Here is a 20138-nt window from a genome sequence, read left to right as displayed (position 1 = left end):
AGGTAATGACACAGCTCATCATTATCTTGTTTTTAAAAGCTTAAAGGTCAGCATGGGAATATATAAAGTATTTCCTTGCCTGCGAGTCAAGCACAATCTGTCTGGGGACAGCAGAGCTGGGATTGCAAAGCCCAGGAAAATGTCACGTTTTACAACACAGCCAGGGCTGTTGCTAAGCAAAGCCTCCAGCACAGATTTGAGACAGGATTTAAACCCTCACTGCCTAATAAACTGCATGTCTGAGGTGCAATTGTAGAGCTAACAGATTGTGGTACACACACATGGAGTAAAACACTGATTTCTTCAGTAATGGTGCACTACTAACAGAGTGCTGCTGCCAGGAAATCTCACTTCTTCTGCAACACATCACCATATAGTAATCAAAGTAAATTACCTTTCACAGACATTTTTTTGCAGCTATACTAACAATTTCTACTGAGCAATGCTACATTACATGGCTGCAGAGAGCATACAGGATTCTGCCCTTGCCCTTCTGGTACAGGCATCCACTCTCACAGGAATTCTGCTCAGTCCTAGTGACCAGGGGCACATTTGCTTTGTCCAAGGCTGAGACAGAAACCAGGTTCTCAAACAGTTTGATGCTCCTACACTGAACATCTATTATTGCAACCCAGTACTTGAATATAAAATAGCAAACATGTAATTTTAGTCCAATTCTCTTCCCAGAAATGGTCCCTTCACGCAATTGCAGAGGACTCTTCACTGTCAGGTTGTTGGCTGAGCTGTCCTTTGGCAATTGAAAGAGCAAATAGTTCAGACAAAGCTGGCTCAGAAGAAAGGCAGGATCAGCAGTGCTTAAAAAAAGATATATAGATTAGAGGGAGCTCTTTTTTCTTTTTAGAAAGTGATCTGGTTATTGATGGAACCCAGCACATCATGGAACACATAAAGGAAATGACACCTCTGGTGATTTCTGCCCTGAGCCAGGACATAAAACTGGGAGAAAAGATTAAACTTCACTTGAAAAGCCTGAAACAAACCACAGTGCCAATGTGGCTCTCCCAACAGAAAGGCTAAGGAACTCCTGCCAGAAATAGTTCACACAATTTCCAAACTCTGCACTGTGCATCCCCAGGGTTTTAATCTGGGTATGTTGCTCTGAAACACCATCCTGTTTTCAGAGGGGAGTTCTGCTTTATCTCTTTGTTCACAGGAAAAATGTGGATGATGCTATTCAGAAAAAAAGCAATCAGAGGGGACATTTTAAACTGTGGCTATCCTCACCTGGTTGTTGCCAGCTTTTCTCCCTTTTTCCAGTCCCAGAACACAATGGCATGGTTATCATCCAGCCCAACAGATGCCAAACATTTCCCATCAGCTGTACAGAAGCAATACTGAGAGTTAAAGGTGCTAAGGCTTTAGCTGAAAATGAACACAACAATCACATTGCAAACTGAATTTCTAATGCTATAAAAATAAATTAAAAATGGATAAAAAATGAATAAATGAATAAAAATGAAATAAAAATACATAAATATTTATAATATGCACTTTAAATATATGTATTTGCTTTCTTTATATATATAGATAGATATATAGATAGATAGATAAATAAAGCAAAAAAACCCTAAACCAATAGTTCAATAAATAGTTCAAGAAATTAATTTTAAATATATATATTTGTTTTGTTTATATAGATATAGATATACAGATATATATATAGATATTTAGATATATAGATATTAAGATATATATAAATAAAGCAAAAAAAAACCCCAAACCAATAGTTCAAGAAATTGGAGTTCAGATCTCTCCCAAAGGCAAAATATTCCTAAGTACAATGAAAATAGGGAGGATCAAACAAGGCAGTGAAATTCAATTTCATAAATTCATAAGCGCTCTAAATTCACCTTGCATTTTATTTGAAATATTTCTGATCAGATGATGCCCTTTTTTCTTTGCTTGAAATGGTGCAGAGATTTAGTAGAGTATGAAATGTTCATAGGCAGGGTGATGAAACTATAAATACGATATAAAATTTTAAGGCTAAAAATAACTGCTGGCTATCTTTGCTTTCACTGCAGGAAAGACACAGCAGTACTGATAATGAGAGGAAGGAAAGCCAGAAGAGAAAATCATCCATAATTCAACAGTACCCAGGCACACTTGCCACGTGTATAAAATAATGATAAACACAACCATCTCTAACAAAGTTTTGGAGACAAACTTTTGTCCTGAAATTCTAAAAAGTTTTTAAAATAAGCCATGATTTTTGCAGTTTATGATAAGAAAATAGAACTTTATTTCTAGGGTGTAGGAGGAGCTGATCACCTGCTTGGATATTTTATCTGCAGAAAAGTCAAAGCTGGAGGAAGCAGAGCTGGGCAGAGACTGAACAAGAGCACTGATCTGGGAATGTGCTTCTCAGAAATGAATGATGTGAAGGACTCTGGGCTTGGCCATATTTGACTTCAAGAAGAAAAAGAATCACTGGTATAAATCACTCCATCAAAATGACTGCAGAGTTCATAGGGCTGAGTAAGTTCTTACAGACTTTAGTGACTGAGTTCTACTGGAACCAAATCAAGAAGGAGAAGGGGAATTTAATAATCAGTCAGAAAGAAACCAAGTGGAAAGAGCAGAATAAGGTAGGAAAAAATGAAGTTAAAATACAGGACAAGAAACCAAAACTGAGTTTATTTAAAAAATCCCCAAAAGACACAATAATTTAAAGTTTATTTACTTGAAACAGGAGATTTATGCACTAACATGGACTATACCCTCCAAACAATATCCCAAGGTATAAATGTTAAATTAGCCACCAGAGGGCACAACCAAACTCTGCAGGAATGAAATGATCCTCTTGGAATCAGTGTCCTGAGAAGGGCTGCACCAGAAGGACCCAGCTTTCAGAAATGGGCAGCAGCTGATGTTTCAGAGAGGGAGTGAGGGCAGGGAGAACCAGGGCAAGAGTCAGCTGCTGCATCAGCTACAGCCAGAAAAGCTTGGGAGCCCCGGGTTTCTTTCTGTAAGCTCCAAAGTGTGTGATCTGAAGCTAATTCTGAAATCTCTGTTATTAAGACAATGCAAATCCCCTACACAGGGCAGTGCAGCCTCTGATCCTGCAGGGAGGTGCACATCTGCTCAGCTCTCTGGCCCTGTCAATGCCAAGAATCCCACCTGGAGCCAGGAATGCAGTGTGGGCATTACTCCTGGCATCAGGTCCTAAAGCAACACTGTAATATTGAATGATTGCTACACTTTTAAAAAACCTTCAGTATTTTTTTACAGATTAATGCCCACAGAATGTTTGGCCAGCTTATTCTTTACAGGTACATGGGTTCCAAGAGCCAGAATATTCCTACTTGGACAGGAATTCTCTTGGTGTTAAAAATGCAAACCACAAAGTATTTTCAAATATAGGAACGTTTGCTCAATTAAGGATCTGAACCAGAAGGTTTTTGACATCTATGCACACTAATATCAGTTAAATCATCCTTATCCATTTTCCCTCCTTCTGGCACTTTATCTCCTTTCAGAGGGAGCTTACACACCACAGTGGGTCAGCAATTTCACTTCTGAATTCAAGCTCTTGGATGAACACCAGGGCTCCTCTCCTGATAATGGAATATGACTGAGTTCCACAGATTTATCTCTGTGGAAGTCAAACTTCTTTCATATAGTCTTGTCTTACAAATGTGATCTACATCCTAATGAATACCCCATTTCTGGAGAGCAGAATATGAAATAAGCTTTGAATATAATTGTAAAAAAAAAAATCAGATCAAGTAGAGGCTAGTTCAGATAAAGTAATCTCTTTATTATTTTTTTTTTTTAATAGAAGAAGGAAGAATGAGTTTTCAAGCCCTTTTATAAAGATACAGAAGTATTTAAGTCCCCACCATATGGATGATATTCTTCAGTGCTTTAGTGCTTTTAGTAGGAATTATCCCCTAAAAACTGAGAGAGCTTAGGGCAGCCAGCTTGGAAAAGAAAGTGGGAGAGAAAGCAGACAATTGTTTGTCATATTTACTTCTTCTGTAAATTCACTGAAAAATGTGACAATTGCTAGCAAATGTGAAGAATTGGATGAGCCCAGAGGTGACATTTCCAACTCATTTATATGCTTTGAGTCACCATCCTGCCTGCTTTAAAATTCTCACACCACCATGCAGTGACCAGAATTCCAGCTGCACACTTGGTATTATCTACCAGACACTGCCAAAATCAGTCACTGACCAAGTGACCAAAGGCCCACGACTGACTTCACTACACACGCTATTTTTATCCCAAGTCAGCAAGCTTCCATGTAAAATTGGTACTGGCTGTCATTTAACACCTCTCTGAATTAACTTTCATCACAAGAGCTGCTTTTAAATTAATCATTTAGATAAACATAGGCAGTGGCTTACCTGAAAAATCCAGTGCACACACTCCCCTCTGGTGCTGGCCTTTGAGCAATGACAAACACTTCAGGGTCTGGGTGTCCCAAACATGGATGGCAGCGTCTCTTCCAACCTAGATCAGAGGGTTAATTGGCATCTTTGCCCACAGAAGTTCAGAGCACACCAATAACAGTAATTAGCATTATCATATCTTTGTCATGTGGCCTATTTTATCTTTTTCAAGATTTATTTTCTCTTTCAGAGCTATATCAGTGGCTGGTCTCTATCACTATTCAGGAGAATATTCATGGGGTCATTTATCCTGATGTCTGAATGTGTATGTACACACTGAATACATCACATTCAGTACCAGACATCAGGAAAGTGCCCAACAGCTTTTATCTGAGCAAGGCTGTTGAAAGCTCCTGCAGGACAAGAATACCACAACAGAGTAACAAAAGTCCAAAACCTTCTAGGAAGGAGCTAAAACACAGCTCCTGTGTTTTACTGCAGAGATTAAAAGTAAATTTAAGATTTAGAAGGCCATAGCACAAGACTGGCAGAGTTTATTCTATATAGGAACGGTTTCATCATCACCTCCAACAGTCTTGGCAGGGAAATAGGAAACAACATTCAGTTTGCCTGGATTTAGGAGGAAACACTTCATTTAAGGAAAAAGAGAATGGGGATTTTTCTAATTCTGTATAAAAATATAACTTCTATTGGTTTGAAGTCCCCACCTGCCCAGTAGCCACATAGTCCTTGATGGGGTGGATGCTGAGGCTGAGGATGTCGTCGTCGTGGCCGAGGTAGAGGCGCTGCGAGTGCTGCTGCCGGTTGTAGACGACGGCCACGGCGGCGATGTGATAAACCACCTCTCCTGCCTGGGTGTAGAACAGGTTGTTTCTGCAGTCATAGCCCCTGTACCTGCAGCAAACACCAAACACCTCGTGGCTGTCCCATGGCTGCTGGGGAAATCTGTGTTACAAATCATGGTGTGTTAAAGGAAAGGAGTCCTGAGGAGACAGCCTGAGCTCAGAGGTATGGCAGAGACTGCTCCCCCCAAGAGCAGGAATTCAGGAATCATCTCAAGGGCTGCCTTGCACTCAATTCCTAAATCAGCATTCATTTCATAAAAAGGCTGTAACATTTACATAGAACTGTGTCCAAGTAAGCTTCACAAGGAGTTGGATTGGAGCAGAGAATCACAGCAATTACAAACAATTAACAGAGAACCTTTGCTCTGGGAAACATCAGGTGTAGTGAGCAACAAGTACAAAACTCAACACTGATGTGTTATTTATCAGTGTTCTAAGCTTCCCTTGTTCCTTGGCAAAGAGAACCACGGAATGGGCTGGGCTGGAAGGGACCTTATGGATCACCCAGTTCCACCCCCTGCCACAGGCAGAGATATCTCCCACTGGCCCAGGCTGCTCAGAGCTCCATCCAGCCTGAAATCCAACTGAAACCAGAAAATCTCTATCTGATATTCTAAGAAAACCACAGTAACAATGACAAATTAATTGTGGGTAAGCACCAAAACATGCTTTCCTTATGCTCTGATCCAAATTGTTAGAACACCCCAGCAATGTTAATCAATGAGAAATAACAAATATTATCTGAAGTTACTCTACCCATGTATAAACTGCAGCTTCAAGCTGTCCTCAGGCGCTCGCTCTCTCTTAAGGAAGGGCACAGAATGGTTTTTCTCTTTACTTTGCTGTTTCAGCTGAGGTAGGTCTTCTTTGTAAACCTAAAGAAGAGTTGCTAAAGTTAACTGCACGTCTCTGGTTTTATAAATATTTGTGTATGTCAGTGAAAGTGACTTTAAGCATGAAATTTAATATATGCTAATGTGATGTTCAGTGGTTACAATGCAGAGCCAGGCACTGTTGTTCCCAGCTTTCAGATGATAATAAATGTTTTTTGGACAATGAATTTCCCTAGCCTGAGTGGCCCAGAACAACAATCTGGAGCAGCAGCAGCAGCAGAGGGTATTATTTCCAGAAGATTCCAGTGTCACTTAGTGAAAAGGAATGTAAATGGTGACTGGGAATCTCCAGGTGTTTCTTAATTTCATCTGTGCTTCAATGTCCAAGCTCAAAGCTGAGCACGAGGAACTGCTTCTACCTCGGGATTATGGTGAAATACCCAGGAACCAAAACCACTTCAGTGATCTGCCAATGTGTCCAGAATCCCAAAGCACAATTACAGCTCTCTACATACACAAAACACCTTCCATTTAAACACCTCAGAAGTGCTAAAACTCTGTGGTGCCACTAAAGGTGTTTGAAACACCCCCAAACAAAATCCATTACAATGCTAAAATGTAGCTTTGGTGTTTCTTTCCTGTGCCTACATTTCTTGGACAAATGGACAAAGAAATTGCCACTCCCACAGAAATCTACCTGACTTCCAAGAAGCAAACACTAGATTTTTTGGAAGAAAGGAAAAGAAGGAAACAAACTCAGTGAAACAAAATAATGGGGCATCATGTTCTGATGCATCTCAAAATGTAGAATCCTCTCTGCTGCTTCAGGCATAACATTAAAAAGAAAAAACCCAAACCAAACCCCAATTCTCGAAATAAGATCAATGTTTTTATTTCCCTGTGCTTTTGTCAATTATTTCCTTTAACAAAATGCCAAATGCAGTTTCTGCTTGGGGCTGTCTCACAGTTCCTATCTGAGATGCTATTTTAAGTTGTTTCTGGTTTTCCATGCATTAACCTGCCTGGAATATTGCTGTTTAACTGCCTACAGTGATATTGTCACTACAGTGATATTGTCACTACAGTCACTTGTAGTTTTTAAACCCAGACGTCCTTTTTGACACACAGACAGCGTGGAGGAGGATGATGACTGATTTGAATACAAATGGAAAATCAGGAGGAGGAGGAGGATGGGACCAGCACTCTGGTGAAACTGTTTAAATGAGAGGGAAGGGAGAGAATTTTGAAAAATCTGTTTCATTTGCCAATCACGACTGATCTCTGAAATAAACAGGTGAAAGAAGTTGTTGGCAGAAGGACCTATGCAATTTATTGTAGTCAAGAAAGTGAGGTGAAAAGATAAAAGATGCCCTTGCCTAAAACCTGGAATGTTAGAGGTGAACTTCCCACATTCCAGAACGCAGCTTCATGTCAGTCATTAAATCCCTTAAATCAACATGAACCAATTTATTCTGGGATTTCCCCCCTCAGTACCCAATCCCAGTCCTGCTCTGAGGAATTTCTGACCTTTCCCCATTGCAGCTAGAAGGCCACTGGACAGGCAACACTCAGCTCACAATCAAAACAGCTCCTGGAATCAGGTTCAAGTGGTTTGTAAACAGAACTCAAATCACTGAGTGGTTTGGCTTGGAGAAGACTTTAAAGATCACCTTCCAACCCTTTCAAATTCTCATCTCCAGCTCAAGGATTTATGTATATCGGTTGCATAATCAGCTGAATACCATCAAAATAACTGAGAGCAGCTATGAGTCAGCAGTAAACTTCTTCTCTTTGCTGAATGGTGATGGGAAGTTGGTCCTGTGTGTTATTTCACACTCACCTGGCGATCATAGTTGATTTGGGCTTCCTGCTCAATGTCAGAATCCAGCTCTGGCACGTCGGATAAATCTGAATCTGATTCCTCACTGTAGGAATCAACACCGCCCTCTGCTTTAAAAAATCAAATCAAATCAATAAACTGAACACATAAAACCACAAGAAAATAGCATGTGACATTTTTATATAATTGAGACTATGGGCAAAGCAGTATTCAAGAAGTTTGGAAGCTCCAGCAGCTTGTAAAAGTCACGGGGGCTGACTGAATGTGTCAGGATTCATTTCTGTCTCTCCTGTTTGCCTGCCCGGGGCAGGAAGGTGGCAGAGAGCAGAAAAATCACTGAGCAGTTACTGGTACAGTTCCAGCATCAGAGAATTCTGCTTTCAAAACAGGGTCTGGAGAGCAAACACGCAGAAATGGCAAACAAAAGCTTTCACTGATCACTCTTTGTGCTTAAAATATTTCCTGTAATGTAGATGTTTTACCAAATTGTGCATGTACAGAGAGAAATTTTGCCCTTCTGCTGCAGGGAATCCAGATTTTAGCAATCACCATGACCCAGATCATATGGACTGGGTAGGATAATATAAGGATCATGACTATAACAAGAAGAATATCTCAAGTACAGCTACTGCATAAATATGAGAAATTTATTGTTGTGAGATATGTGAGATTGCATTGAAAAACAAACAATTAAATATGTGTAGTACGACTTCTGAGTGCAAGTGAGATGGCTAAGGTTGAAAATTTAATTATCCAGTCCCTCTAAATGTCTTCTTTCACACTTTGAGGAATGCTGCCTATGTATTCCCAAACACAAATAATTTCAGACTGTAGCAGCTTTTAATGTGCCCCAAATCAAGGCTTGTCTTTGAAAGCTTCAGTGTCCCAAACATGCTGAGTATATGCAGTTCCAAAGAATTATGATTTTTTTTCCTGTTAATTCAATAAAAGCTCTTCCAGCAGTGCTGCATTTTCTGCTGACTTAATTTAATAAATACTTGAACAGAGATGATGTTCACCTTGAGGAGAGGCTTCCAGGATGCCATTGGTTATCCCTTCTGGAACAAATCTCCACTGAAAAACAGAGTGATCAGCACCTCCCGTGCTCAAAACCCACTGGAAATCGTGGGACCAGCGTACATTGGTGACGTGGGCTGAGTGGCCAACATATTTCCTGAATTTAGCTCCTGAAAACAGGAACAGAGCTGTTGGTTTGGGGAAAAAAATTAACCTTGTAACTAATGAAGTTAGTTACCAAACAGAAACATATGCTTGTAAAATCTGAAAATCAAAAATTACTCAAATGCCTCATTTGATATGCTGATTAGAAAAGTAATGATGATATAAAAATAAGTGGCATAAAATAATATGGACAATATCTTCAGTTGTCAGCAAAGTACTTCAACCTTGGCAGGAAGTAGCAGACACACACACAAGGTTTAATTTTCACCTTTCTGGCCATGAGTGCCAGGGTGAGCCCAACACATGCATTACATTCTTCCTAAAACAGATTTTGAAAATATACTGAGATGTGGCATCAAATTAAACACTGCAGCTCAGAAAGGTAAAAGATTGCTTGATTGGATTGCTGGCTTTCTGCTTGGTACAGTGCAAATTCTGAGGAGGCAGCTACACATTCTCAACACTTCTGGAAACAATTACACAGAGAGTGTTAAAGTCTGGTCTCATTAATGCCTGAAGGAATTGTGCACACATTAATTTGAATTTTACAGCAGAATGAAAAGCCACCATTAGAAAATACACTAATATGGTGTTGAGGCAAATCTTGCATTTTTCAGCCATACCAAATTCCATCTTACCTTTCTTTAGGCATGGAAATCTGAATAATTTCACCAGCCCAAAGTCATCACCAGTCACCAGCACGGAGCTGTTGTAATTCCCATCCACAGAGTTGACATTTGTGATGTTTGTGTATTTTGGCCAAATTCCACTCACTTCAGATCCTATCACACAGGTCCACGAGGCCCAGTGAATTCCTTTGATCTCATCTTTGCTCGTTAGATGCTTCCCAGCTAAATGGGAAAGAAAATGGGAAGGTGAATAACCAATTTCATCATTTGCTTTTAGGAACTCTGTTTCTTTTCATTATATTTATCTGTGCATTCTAGTTGTGATTAATTTTTAACCTCAATTAAGAAGAGTCACAATCTTCTTTAAATTACTATAATCTCTCATTTGTGGTGTTTGAGGACATCACAGATCTAAGGAGTTCTAATGCAGCTGTATTAGAAATAATTAGAATACTAATGAGAATTAGTATGCTAATTAGGATTAGCATGCTAAAAACATTGGGAAAACTTCGTAGTTCCAAATCTTCCAAAGAAATGCCTCCAGCAGAAAGTACTGTGAATAGCATGAGTTCCTAGAACACTTTCAAGTGCCAGAAGGTTAATAATACACAATTTTAAATCATGCTCACGTGCTAGGAGGAGTTTTTCATCCACATTAAGTCCCTGAAATGTGACAATTTGGTCAGTCAACCATTCTGTGGTACGTTTTACTTACAGGGGCTGTTTTAGAGTTGATTGAATGCTGCCAAACTAGCTCAAAAGAGCCCAAAATTTTATTTATAAAGCTCTCTTCTGCAAAAGTTTCCTCTAAATACTAGAAAGCATTCTCAAATAAGAGTGAAAATAAGTCAATTAGCTATCAGTGTTGCTTCTACTAACAAGCTTTTACATTGAGAGCCTCAGCAATTCAGGCTGACTCAAACAGTTCTCCTATTTTTACATCCTTAAAAACATTCTGATCGCTAATAGGAATCATTCATCATTTGAAGGAAGGACAACAGGGACAGAGGGGCATTGGCAGCTACCTGAGAGCAACCTGTAAAAGCTGCTATGAAAAAATATGTGATTTACACAGCAGAGACAGCTTTTCCTTAAAGCTGAGGATATTCAGTGAGCATTGATTTAAAAAAAAAAGCAGTGGTTATTTCTCTAACTTCCAGCCAGGAAACTCCACTTTCACCTGTAATATTTGTGTTGTATTTGTGGTGTTCTCTCCAAACCAAAACCAAAACTTGTTCATAACATGAGCCCCTGGTAAACTTACAGGGCATCTTGTAGAAGAGCCTCTCTCCAGCACCATCGTTGGTCTGCAGGAACTTGCTGTCCACAGACCAGTCGATGTGAGTGATGAAACTGGAGGATTTGTTGCATTCCCCAATTTTTTTGTATCTCTGGGCTACGGCGTAGATGTCCACGGGGCCATCGTTGGAGCCCACGGCCAGGTAGGAGCCGTCCGGGGAAAACTTCATCTCGTGGATCACCTCCTTGCGGTCCTTGATGTGAACCACCTCGGTCATGTCCCTGCAGGAGCCAGAGGGGGGAATGACAGCTGGAAACCCAGGGATTTGCAATCCACAGATAAAAAGATAGATGCACTGAATAAATTGTACAACAAAAATTAGATTTCATTCTAAAAATACTTTTTTTTTTTTTTTGTGGCTAACTTCCTATTCTTTCCATTGATTCTAAGTATTTTTTAAAGCAACAGACAGGAACCACACAGCCTGTCCCACAGTGCTCTACATTCTCTTCACCTGCTCTCATGAAGTACTGCTAGCAGCATCCCACCCAGATTTATTGAGATACATTTCCTAAGTGCATCTTTCAAACCCTGACACACAGCACTGTTAAAAGCAGGGTCCTGGAAGGAGAAACATTCCTAACCCAAGACAGAGATTTCTAGGAGGCATCAGACAAATTAACAAGGACAAGATTACTGGGAGACAAAGAAGATTAACTTCTTTAGAAAAATAGTCACTGGGAAGGCTTTTAAACTAATATGAACAGCTCACTTAAGTTTTGTTAAAGTCATTAAAGCAGAGCATTAGAGGGGTTTTCCCAGGCTTTTCCCTCCTATCAGCTTGGAGTTCCAAGCATTTTAAGTATATGCTTGGCAAACATATGGGGAGTAGTCAGGAGGGGGTAAACTCTTCCAGGTTTCAATTAAAACAGCTTTTGTGTTTTGAAAACACACTGGGGGTTTGGATGTTTCACTCTAGGGCCAGTTTAAGGCTTTACCTGCTTCTGAGTGCCCTCCATAACAGCATTTCAGACAGAAAATGCTTAAGATGCAGCCATGCAAAATAAAAAAAAGGCTTTCCTCTAACACAAAAAGTAGAATTCAGGTTTATCTTGAAAATAGTTAAAAATATCTTCTGATCACCAATTATTTTGCCTGGTATGTGGATGACAGGAAATCATCACTGAAGAAGATCCCTCTCCTAACTGTGTTCTCTCTGTTATGTAAATGTCTTCTCACTAAATAGCTGTAAAACTTCAGACTACAGGAAAAGAGCCAGACTTGTAAATCTTAATTTTTATTGACATTATTACTAAGAGCTAATATTCTGAAATTAATTAAAGCATAGATTTTCTCCTCTTTGCCAAACTACACCTCTTAAAAGGGATGCACCTGCAATTATTATTTCTTTTTCTTCTGCTAAGATAGCCAGTGGTTTTCTCATCTTACCTTACTCTGAGGACGATGAAGGAGCCATCCTTCATCCCAAGTGCCAGCTGGGATCCGTCAGGACTGAAGGACACGCTCCGTACGGCCTCTTCCATATTGCAGCGAGCAATCAGGGCGTGGTCAGCAAGGCTCCACAACCTGCCCCAAAGGGAAGGGAAAGCAGGAGGGGCCTTTTCCTGACTGCCCAGGGTTAGGGTGGCATCAAGAGGAACCCCAAAGGTCTAACTCAGCTGGGAAAATCACTTTCACACACCCCTTGAGTTAATACTGTGTAAAGGATTGAGGTGCTTTCAACCTGAACTCAACTGTGGTAGAAGAAAACAGAGTGAAGCTCAATTACATCATCATTTGGTGTTATTTCCAAACTTCACTTATTTGACTGAATTCCCCAATATGAATTTAAAAAATGCAGTTTCTGTAGACAGGAAGTGTCAATGCAGCTCAGAGTGACATTTTCACTCAGGAAACATGAGCAGTCCAACCATAGGGAAGTCTTCCTTGTCCTAACTCTGAAGGAGCAATGAGACAAAGCTGCATATTGATTCCCTCATTAACATCGGTGCAATTAAAAAGAATCAACCAGTAAATTATGTCCTAAGATAAAGGTAAATAATGCCTCTATATTTTTCTGAAGGAATGGAGGGAGCTTCCCAAATCACTCCAAGTTGACCCATCAGATCTCAATAGTCTGCAAGACTTAGAAATAATGGGGGGAAATGCATAAAAGACCTCACTCAGGGTAGAGAAATTAAGGCAACAATACTCAACTGTCTTTGCTTTGAGGATAGAGTCAAAAATGTAATGTATTGATAACATCTTCAGTAGAATATGTGAACTATGAATCAGCAGATGTGATCATGTGCTAAACTGGAGAAAAGAACAATTTGTGCAAGAACTGTAATGTGATGATGAACCAAGTTATAGAGCAAAGGTGGACAGAAAGGAACAGGCAGGCTGGATGGGAGGCATTACTGAGAATCATAGTAAAAGCTCTGGAACAGTAACAATTCCTATTTTCACTGAAGGCACTGGCATCAAGGATGTGGATGCTACTGAGCTCAGCTCTGCACAGGGAGCACAAGAGGCTCCAAGGGAAAACAGTTCTGATGCTGGCACTGGAATAAACAGCATAAACACAACTTGGGGATGGAGCCTGAAAAGAGGGTGGGAGATAAATCAGTGTGGGACATTAAATCTGCTTTCAAAAACAAACCAGAAGTAGGATCAAGAATCTTGCAGCCTCACAAGGCAGAAGCTGCAAGCCAAATATAACAAAGAATGAACCAGGAAGGCTTTGGAAAGATTTTGAAGAAAACACCAGGATACAATTATTGGTCCAAAATGTTGTTTCCACATAAATCATGTCCAATACTCTGGAAGTCTAACTGCAAAACATGACCATCTATTTAATAAATGTAATAAATAATTCTCTGTGCCTTCAGAGAATGATAATTTTCCCCGGTTCCTGTGATAAGAGACAGGGAACAGGCAGCTTGCCTAGTTGAGATGGTTTGATTTGGAAATTTAAAATGTTTAAAACCTGTACTTGACTATTTGTCTCAGCTGGGCTAGGGAAAAATACAGCAACGCCCCTTCTCATTTAGACATCCCAGACACAAGAATATGATCTGAGTCACAAATTTCTTGACCAATTTAGATTTCTATTATACGCCCACTCTTTGAAAATAGTGTGATAATCAAATACTCAGAAAAAATATCCAATGAAGGACAATACAGAAACATCCATGTTGACACAATTTTAGTATTAGAGAAAAATTGTACAAAAATCCTTTTGTGTATTTTTTAATCTTAAGGGAAGTATTTATACATTTCAATGGAATTCCTCACATGAAGCCTATAGGCCATAAAGTCTATTAAAAAAATGCCATTTGAATTAAAATCCCACCCTCCCTAGTGCCCAGCCAGCTGAAAGAAGGGTGATGTCAGGCAGTACAGCCCTTGCAGCTGAGAGAATGGCACATCCAAAGGCATCAGGGATATCATAACTGCTCCAGCAGAGATAAGAACGATAAGAGCAGCACTAATCACAGTCTGATGTGCACTCAGACCCTGCAGTGCTTCCTGCAGGGGCCAGGGCTGGGCCAGCCTCTGAGTCAGCAGCACCTCCTCCAGATCCCGGAGCTGAATTACTCTGCCCACCCACCAAGGGATGAGCCCAAGACAAGAAATCCCATTTTAGAGAGATTATTGGCTTGAGAGCAGGGCAATGCTAATCCCAGCTTTGCAGCCCTTCCTCTAGAGCTGACCTGCATCCTGCCAGGACACTTGTGCCTGTCTGTAACGCTGGGCAGGCAAACCCCAGCACAAGAGACCATTCATTCACTGCAGAAACTGAAAGAAATCATCCTCTTGTAGGAAGCAGGGAGGAAACAGGATTGTGGAGAACAGCTGGCAGTTCTGTGGGTTTCACACTTGGATTATAATTGGGGTTAGAAAGAGATGAGGGATGGCAGGGATAGGAAACCAGTACAAGTGAAAAGATTGAAAGGGAAGAAAAAATAAATCCCAGCTGAGCAGCAAGCCTCAAAGCAGAGGTGAATCATAATGTGAAATCTGAAGGTGCAGTAATCAGAAGCTGGGAGTATGGTAGGAGATGGATTTTTGTCACTCAGGAAAATCCCCATCTCTTTAATCACAGGTAAATAATCAGTTCCACTGGGCAGAATCCATGCTCAGGTGAGAACACGGCAGCTCTGCAGGTGTGGACTCAGGGAGAGACTGAAATGGACCTCCAAACTCTACAGTCAAGTCTTACTCAGCACAGCAAAATGCCTTTTTCCCCAGAGGCTTATAAATATGCCAGATTTTAACACAGGAGGAAAAGGAGCATCCTTGATTTTGTGACAATGTCCACAAATATGTGGACAAAATTTAAAAATTCTGCTACAAAGCCTCAAGATGCAGGTTGTGTAACTAAACACAGGATCACAGAATATCCTGAGCTGGAAGGGATCCCCATCAGGATCATCAGTCCAGCTCCTGGCCCTGCACAGACCCCCCAGCAATCCCACCCTGGGCATCCCTGGCAGCGCCGTCCAAATGCTCCAGGAGCTCCAGCAGCCTCAGGGCTGTGCCCTTTCCCTGGGGAGCCTGGGCAGTGCCAGCACCCTCTGGGGGAAGAACCTTTCCCAATATCTATCCTAAAACTCCCCTGACTCAGCTCCAGCTGTTCCCCTGGGTCTTGTCACTGGTCACAGCGAGAAGCGATACTGGCTGCCCCTCCACTGCCCCTTATGGTGTCGGTGCATTTTCATTAATCTCATCTTCTGGCATTTTAACTGAACTGGTTTTAGACCAGATTTCCTAAACACTCAAGGCTGAGGCAGACATCTGAGTAAAACACTGGACAAAGGTATTTAGACTCTAAGCTTGTTGCTTGATATTACCAGAAGAGAAGTGAGGTGACCATTCCCCATTTGGATTCCTCGTACACAGCAGGAATAAATCAATAATACAAGCAGAAGAGATAAATCCAGCACATTTTGAACATAAATTCTGATTATTTTTACATGATGTATGACATCCAAATATGAAAACTGAAGAGAAAAAGCAAAGCTGCTAAGAAAAATACAGGGGGAAAATGTTGTCTTAAGAGAACCTTACCAGAAGGGCAGCAAGTGAATCCATTAGAAATGAATGTGCACATGAAGGAACAAACTCAACAAAGCAGATCCAGCCTTACCGCACGGAGCGATCGTCGCTGCCGGTGACCGCCAGAGGCTTCTTGGGGTGCACGGCCAGGGCCCAGAGCTCCCCCTCACAGTGGCCCTGCATGATCAGCATGGGTTTGTCCCTCTCCCTGACGAGCACCTCGAAGATCTCGCTGTCCTGCGTCCCCGCCAGGAGCCTGTCGGCTTTCCAGCACACGCTGCGGATGGACAGTCCTGCGGGCACGGCGGGAGCTGCGCTCAGCGCCGCCCGTGCCACCGCTGCCGGCTCCACAGCCCATTCCCCACCGACAGCTCTGCCACTGGCACACACACAACATCCAGCTGGATCCACTGCTCCCTCAGATTTACTCCATTTGGTACACAAAACCTCCTTGCTGAGCACCTTGGGCATTTACAAACCAGCCCCATTTCACGGGATTTAAAGATCAAAATTTTCTATTAGCCAAGGGATTCCTGTGACTAAAACTGGTTTATTCCTTTTTCCAGTCCTTTATTTTTTTGCACATTCAAATAAAATTTTAATGGTGAATTCCAATGGTTTGTGCCCATTTATCACACTCTTCCACTTTAATCAAAATGGATTATTAAAAAACCATGAAAAAAATAAATCCCTCCTCTAAAAATCCAAACCAACAGAATTTTGCTTTGTATAACTTTAAGAGAGCTTGATCTTATTCCACAGATTTGATCCTAACTTTGGAGCTGGAATTTTACTGACCACAAGCTTATAAACACCCTTGCAGCAGGCTGAGCAACTTAGTAGTACTCTCTGGTCAACTGCTTGCAGGGTTTGTATTTTCTGTTCCAGTACATGAAAAGCAGTTTGGATAATAGGTCTAGATGCTGTGAGATGTGAATGAATTAAAAAATCCATTTGTCATGTAGTCAAGGTCACCCACATCATCATTTTCACATATTTTTGGAACCAAATACAAAATACAGTGAACTACAGGTCACATAAATAAAATATTCTCATCTCCTGAGAATTTATTTTCTCCTAATTTATTTTCTTGTCCATTTCCAATAGCTTTTAATTTTTATAATGCCATTTTATGACTTAGCTAAATTGACACTGAAGTTTTGACTTTCACCTTCTTGGAACACACCAATGACCACACAATGGAATTTAGATTGGAATTCAGTGGAAGATGGACATTGTTAAGATTTAGAATACAAGCACACCTTTGGATGTGGGAAAGGCAGTGCTCTCTGTCAACTGCACATGAAGGAAGATTATCTGCTCTCAGGGTTTGTTTGACAGGCAATGCCTTTGCACAGTGCTTTGGAAAAATAACTGCAAGGGAGGGACAGAAGGTCCCAGGTAAGCATTAAGGCTCCATCACTGCTCGAGGCTACAGAGGTGTTCAAATTAATCAGTGCCAATGCCAACTGAAAATGAAACCCCACTTCCAGAGGTTGGGGGTAGCCTCAAAGGCAGTTTTCACTTGCCCAGATCTTTGCTCTGTGTTTATATGTTGCTACTGTTTTCTAGAAATTTTAAACATTACAATTCAGGCTGCAAAACACTACACAAAGCCAGGAGTGCAGAGCACAGGGACTGCTGCTTCTGTCTTGGACAACTTTTTGAGGGCTAAATTCCATGAGTGAACATTACACCCTTGATAAAGCATACGTGGTGATCTATGAGATTATAACTGCTTCAAATCATAAAATAAAGTGATGACTGAGCTCACAGGAAGCAGGATTAGAATCAACAAATGTGATTATCACCAATTTAATAACATTCTCTCCAACAAACCTGCCAAATGCAACCATTCCAAGGGCATGTGTGGAGTAGTCAGATGGTCAGCATCTCTGTGCATCGGGTTCCAGAAATCTCAATTAGTTAAATGAATTGCAAGTAAGTAATTAATAAAGGATTGGCTATCTCCTATCTTAAGGTGTTTGATGAGCTCTCACTTATCTTCTAGCATTTGCATGGTGGGAGCAGTGATTTCATCCCTGAGTTTATACCATGAACCAGGGGAGCACTCCACAGGTTACAGAATTGTCAGAGAAGGAAGGGAACACAGATCCAAAAATAAATATAGCCATTAAGTGAGAAAATCAGCAGCATGCAGAGACATCTATGCTTCACATTAAATGCTGTCACAATCCATTATCCAGATGTGTGAAAAACCATTAAAGGAATAGTTCATTACCTTTGTATCCTTGTTCAGTCTCCCTGAGATCAATTTTAGTAATTGGTTTGAACTCGGTGTCCCACAACCGAATGCAGCCATCTCTCCCTCCAGTGGCAAAGCCTTCTTCACAAGCATACATACTAAAAATTCCAGCCTGTCAACCAACAGCAGCCCGAGTTTTAAAGGCCTTTACAACCAATTTAAATACACAAAGCAAAGGTTTTCAAACTCTTGTTAAAGGCCAGAACCTGCTGGGCACAAAAGTGTTGCCCATCCAGAAAGCAAACCAGCAAACACAACTTTTATTTCAAGTGCTCCACTCAAGTGGTTTATGTAGAAACCTTTGTGCAAACAGCAGTGATGCATCCTATCTGCAGAACTTCAAATTTTGGTTAGGTAATATTATGACAAGGACAATTGACTAACTAATGGAGCACTTGAAATAAAGAGTTACTCATGATAAACAAAACCAAGCAAACAAGCAATACAAATATTCTTACAGGAGCAGAGGTGACTGAGACATTCTTTCATGAATTCAGCTCAGACATCGTTTGGAATCTGACAGGAACTGAAAGAGTGTCAATTCATTCTCTTTGTGGAAAACAAGTCTCTATTACAGTTTGAATTTCTCCTTGGTTCTGAAAATGTCTCATGATTAATGACTGTGCTGAACTATCTTGGAATAGTTCGAGGAATGCCTGATGAGTCCATATTTTATCAGGAAAGCCTTGCTTGGGAGATAAGGTGAACTGCATGGAGATAAATACAATGGAGAGAAGACCTCCATTTTCAAAGTGGCCTTGTGCAATGTCTTCATAAATTAATATTTCTAATTATTAATTATATAGAGATTGCATGTTAGCCATGGCAAACTCCATAATTTATCACATTATGTATAAAGAGGATGTATTTAATCATTCTAATGAATCTAAGTAAAATTCTGCAAACAGAAATCTGCTAATATACTTTTATTTACTGCTTGTCAAAGACATTGCTGTGTTATTGCAGCTGCAGTTTCACAGCAGTTCCTCAGGGAAAATGTCCCACTGACTCCAGACCCTCTGCTTTCATAAATTAGGGATCACTTTTGTAAATAATCAGTACTTAGATCTCATTTGAAGAGGTGCTACAAATACTGATGAATTGTCACCATAACTAATTTTGGGAGATGAGGAAAAAAACCTGTTATTTTTGCAGTGCTCTTTCTAGAACAAAACTATAGTGACAAGTGTTAGATGTCATATCACTTTTCTAAAGAAAACTGTCTTATTTCCTTTTGTTCCAAAAACCCCACATCAGAATGCCATTGCCCACAGCCACATTCCAAATAGGAGCAGCTCTCCAATATATTTGAAATAAGACAAGGAAGTCCTACTGTGCTTTTATTGTAGCAACAACAGAGGCAAATTAATTGTATTAGACTGGTTAGAAATCTAACACAATCCTGCACATCCCCCTTTCACTCTGTAATCATGAGAGCTCCAGACTGGGGGTGGTGGTTTGTGGGTGTGTGTTATGGACACAATTAGAGTAAACTGTTTGGAATATGGCTGGAGTGCAAACTCACAGATTCAACAGGTTTCTTCCACACTGAATCTCTTCTGAGGAGTCAGTCTCCAGCATTGGGAATTTTAATGGTAAAATTCTATTTAAGCCTAGATAACCTGCTTGCCAACTGTGTTTATGTATATTGATCATAACTGAAGCTACTCAATCTGTGAAACTTTAGATTTACAGACTTCATTTGAGGTTTGGCTTACTTGGTTAGATGAAGGCTATAAATATCAGCAATTCTGGCACTATCAGCCCAGCATCTGTTGGCAACACGTCAACAAGTACAACATTACATCTAAGTTCTTAATTGCTGAACAGCCTCAGACATCCTTCTGACCCGAAACAGAAGGA

General features: G+C 40.6%; 1 protein-coding gene across 6 annotated transcripts in view; it reads right to left on the bottom strand.

The window, feature by feature from the left end:
* The window catches only part of EML6 (EMAP like 6), an 85653-nt gene that overhangs the window by 30326 nt on the left and 35189 nt on the right, over positions 1-20138 (bottom strand). For all 6 annotated transcript variants that reach the window (XM_015621138.3, XM_015621143.3, XM_015621140.3 and 3 more), the window contains exons 7-17: positions 18252-18387; positions 16101-16302; positions 12398-12535; positions 10973-11229; positions 9718-9930; positions 8917-9084; positions 7898-8004; positions 5981-6099; positions 5087-5273; positions 4374-4479; positions 1246-1339 (exon numbers count right to left, since the gene is read on the bottom strand). In XM_015621138.3, coding sequence (XP_015476624.1) covers positions 1246-1339; positions 4374-4479; positions 5087-5273; positions 5981-6099; positions 7898-8004; positions 8917-9084; positions 9718-9930; positions 10973-11229; positions 12398-12535; positions 16101-16302; positions 18252-18387 — 1727 coding nt within the window. The remainder of the gene's footprint in view (positions 1-1245; positions 1340-4373; positions 4480-5086; positions 5274-5980; positions 6100-7897; positions 8005-8916; positions 9085-9717; positions 9931-10972; positions 11230-12397; positions 12536-16100; positions 16303-18251; positions 18388-20138) is intronic.

The sequence above is a fragment of the Parus major genome, chromosome 3 (assembly GCF_001522545.3).
Source record: "Parus major isolate Abel chromosome 3, Parus_major1.1, whole genome shotgun sequence".
NCBI classification, from domain to species: domain Eukaryota; kingdom Metazoa; phylum Chordata; class Aves; order Passeriformes; family Paridae; genus Parus; species Parus major.
Note: the sequence above shows the minus strand (reverse complement) of the source record. Positions and strands in the feature narration are given on the sequence as shown.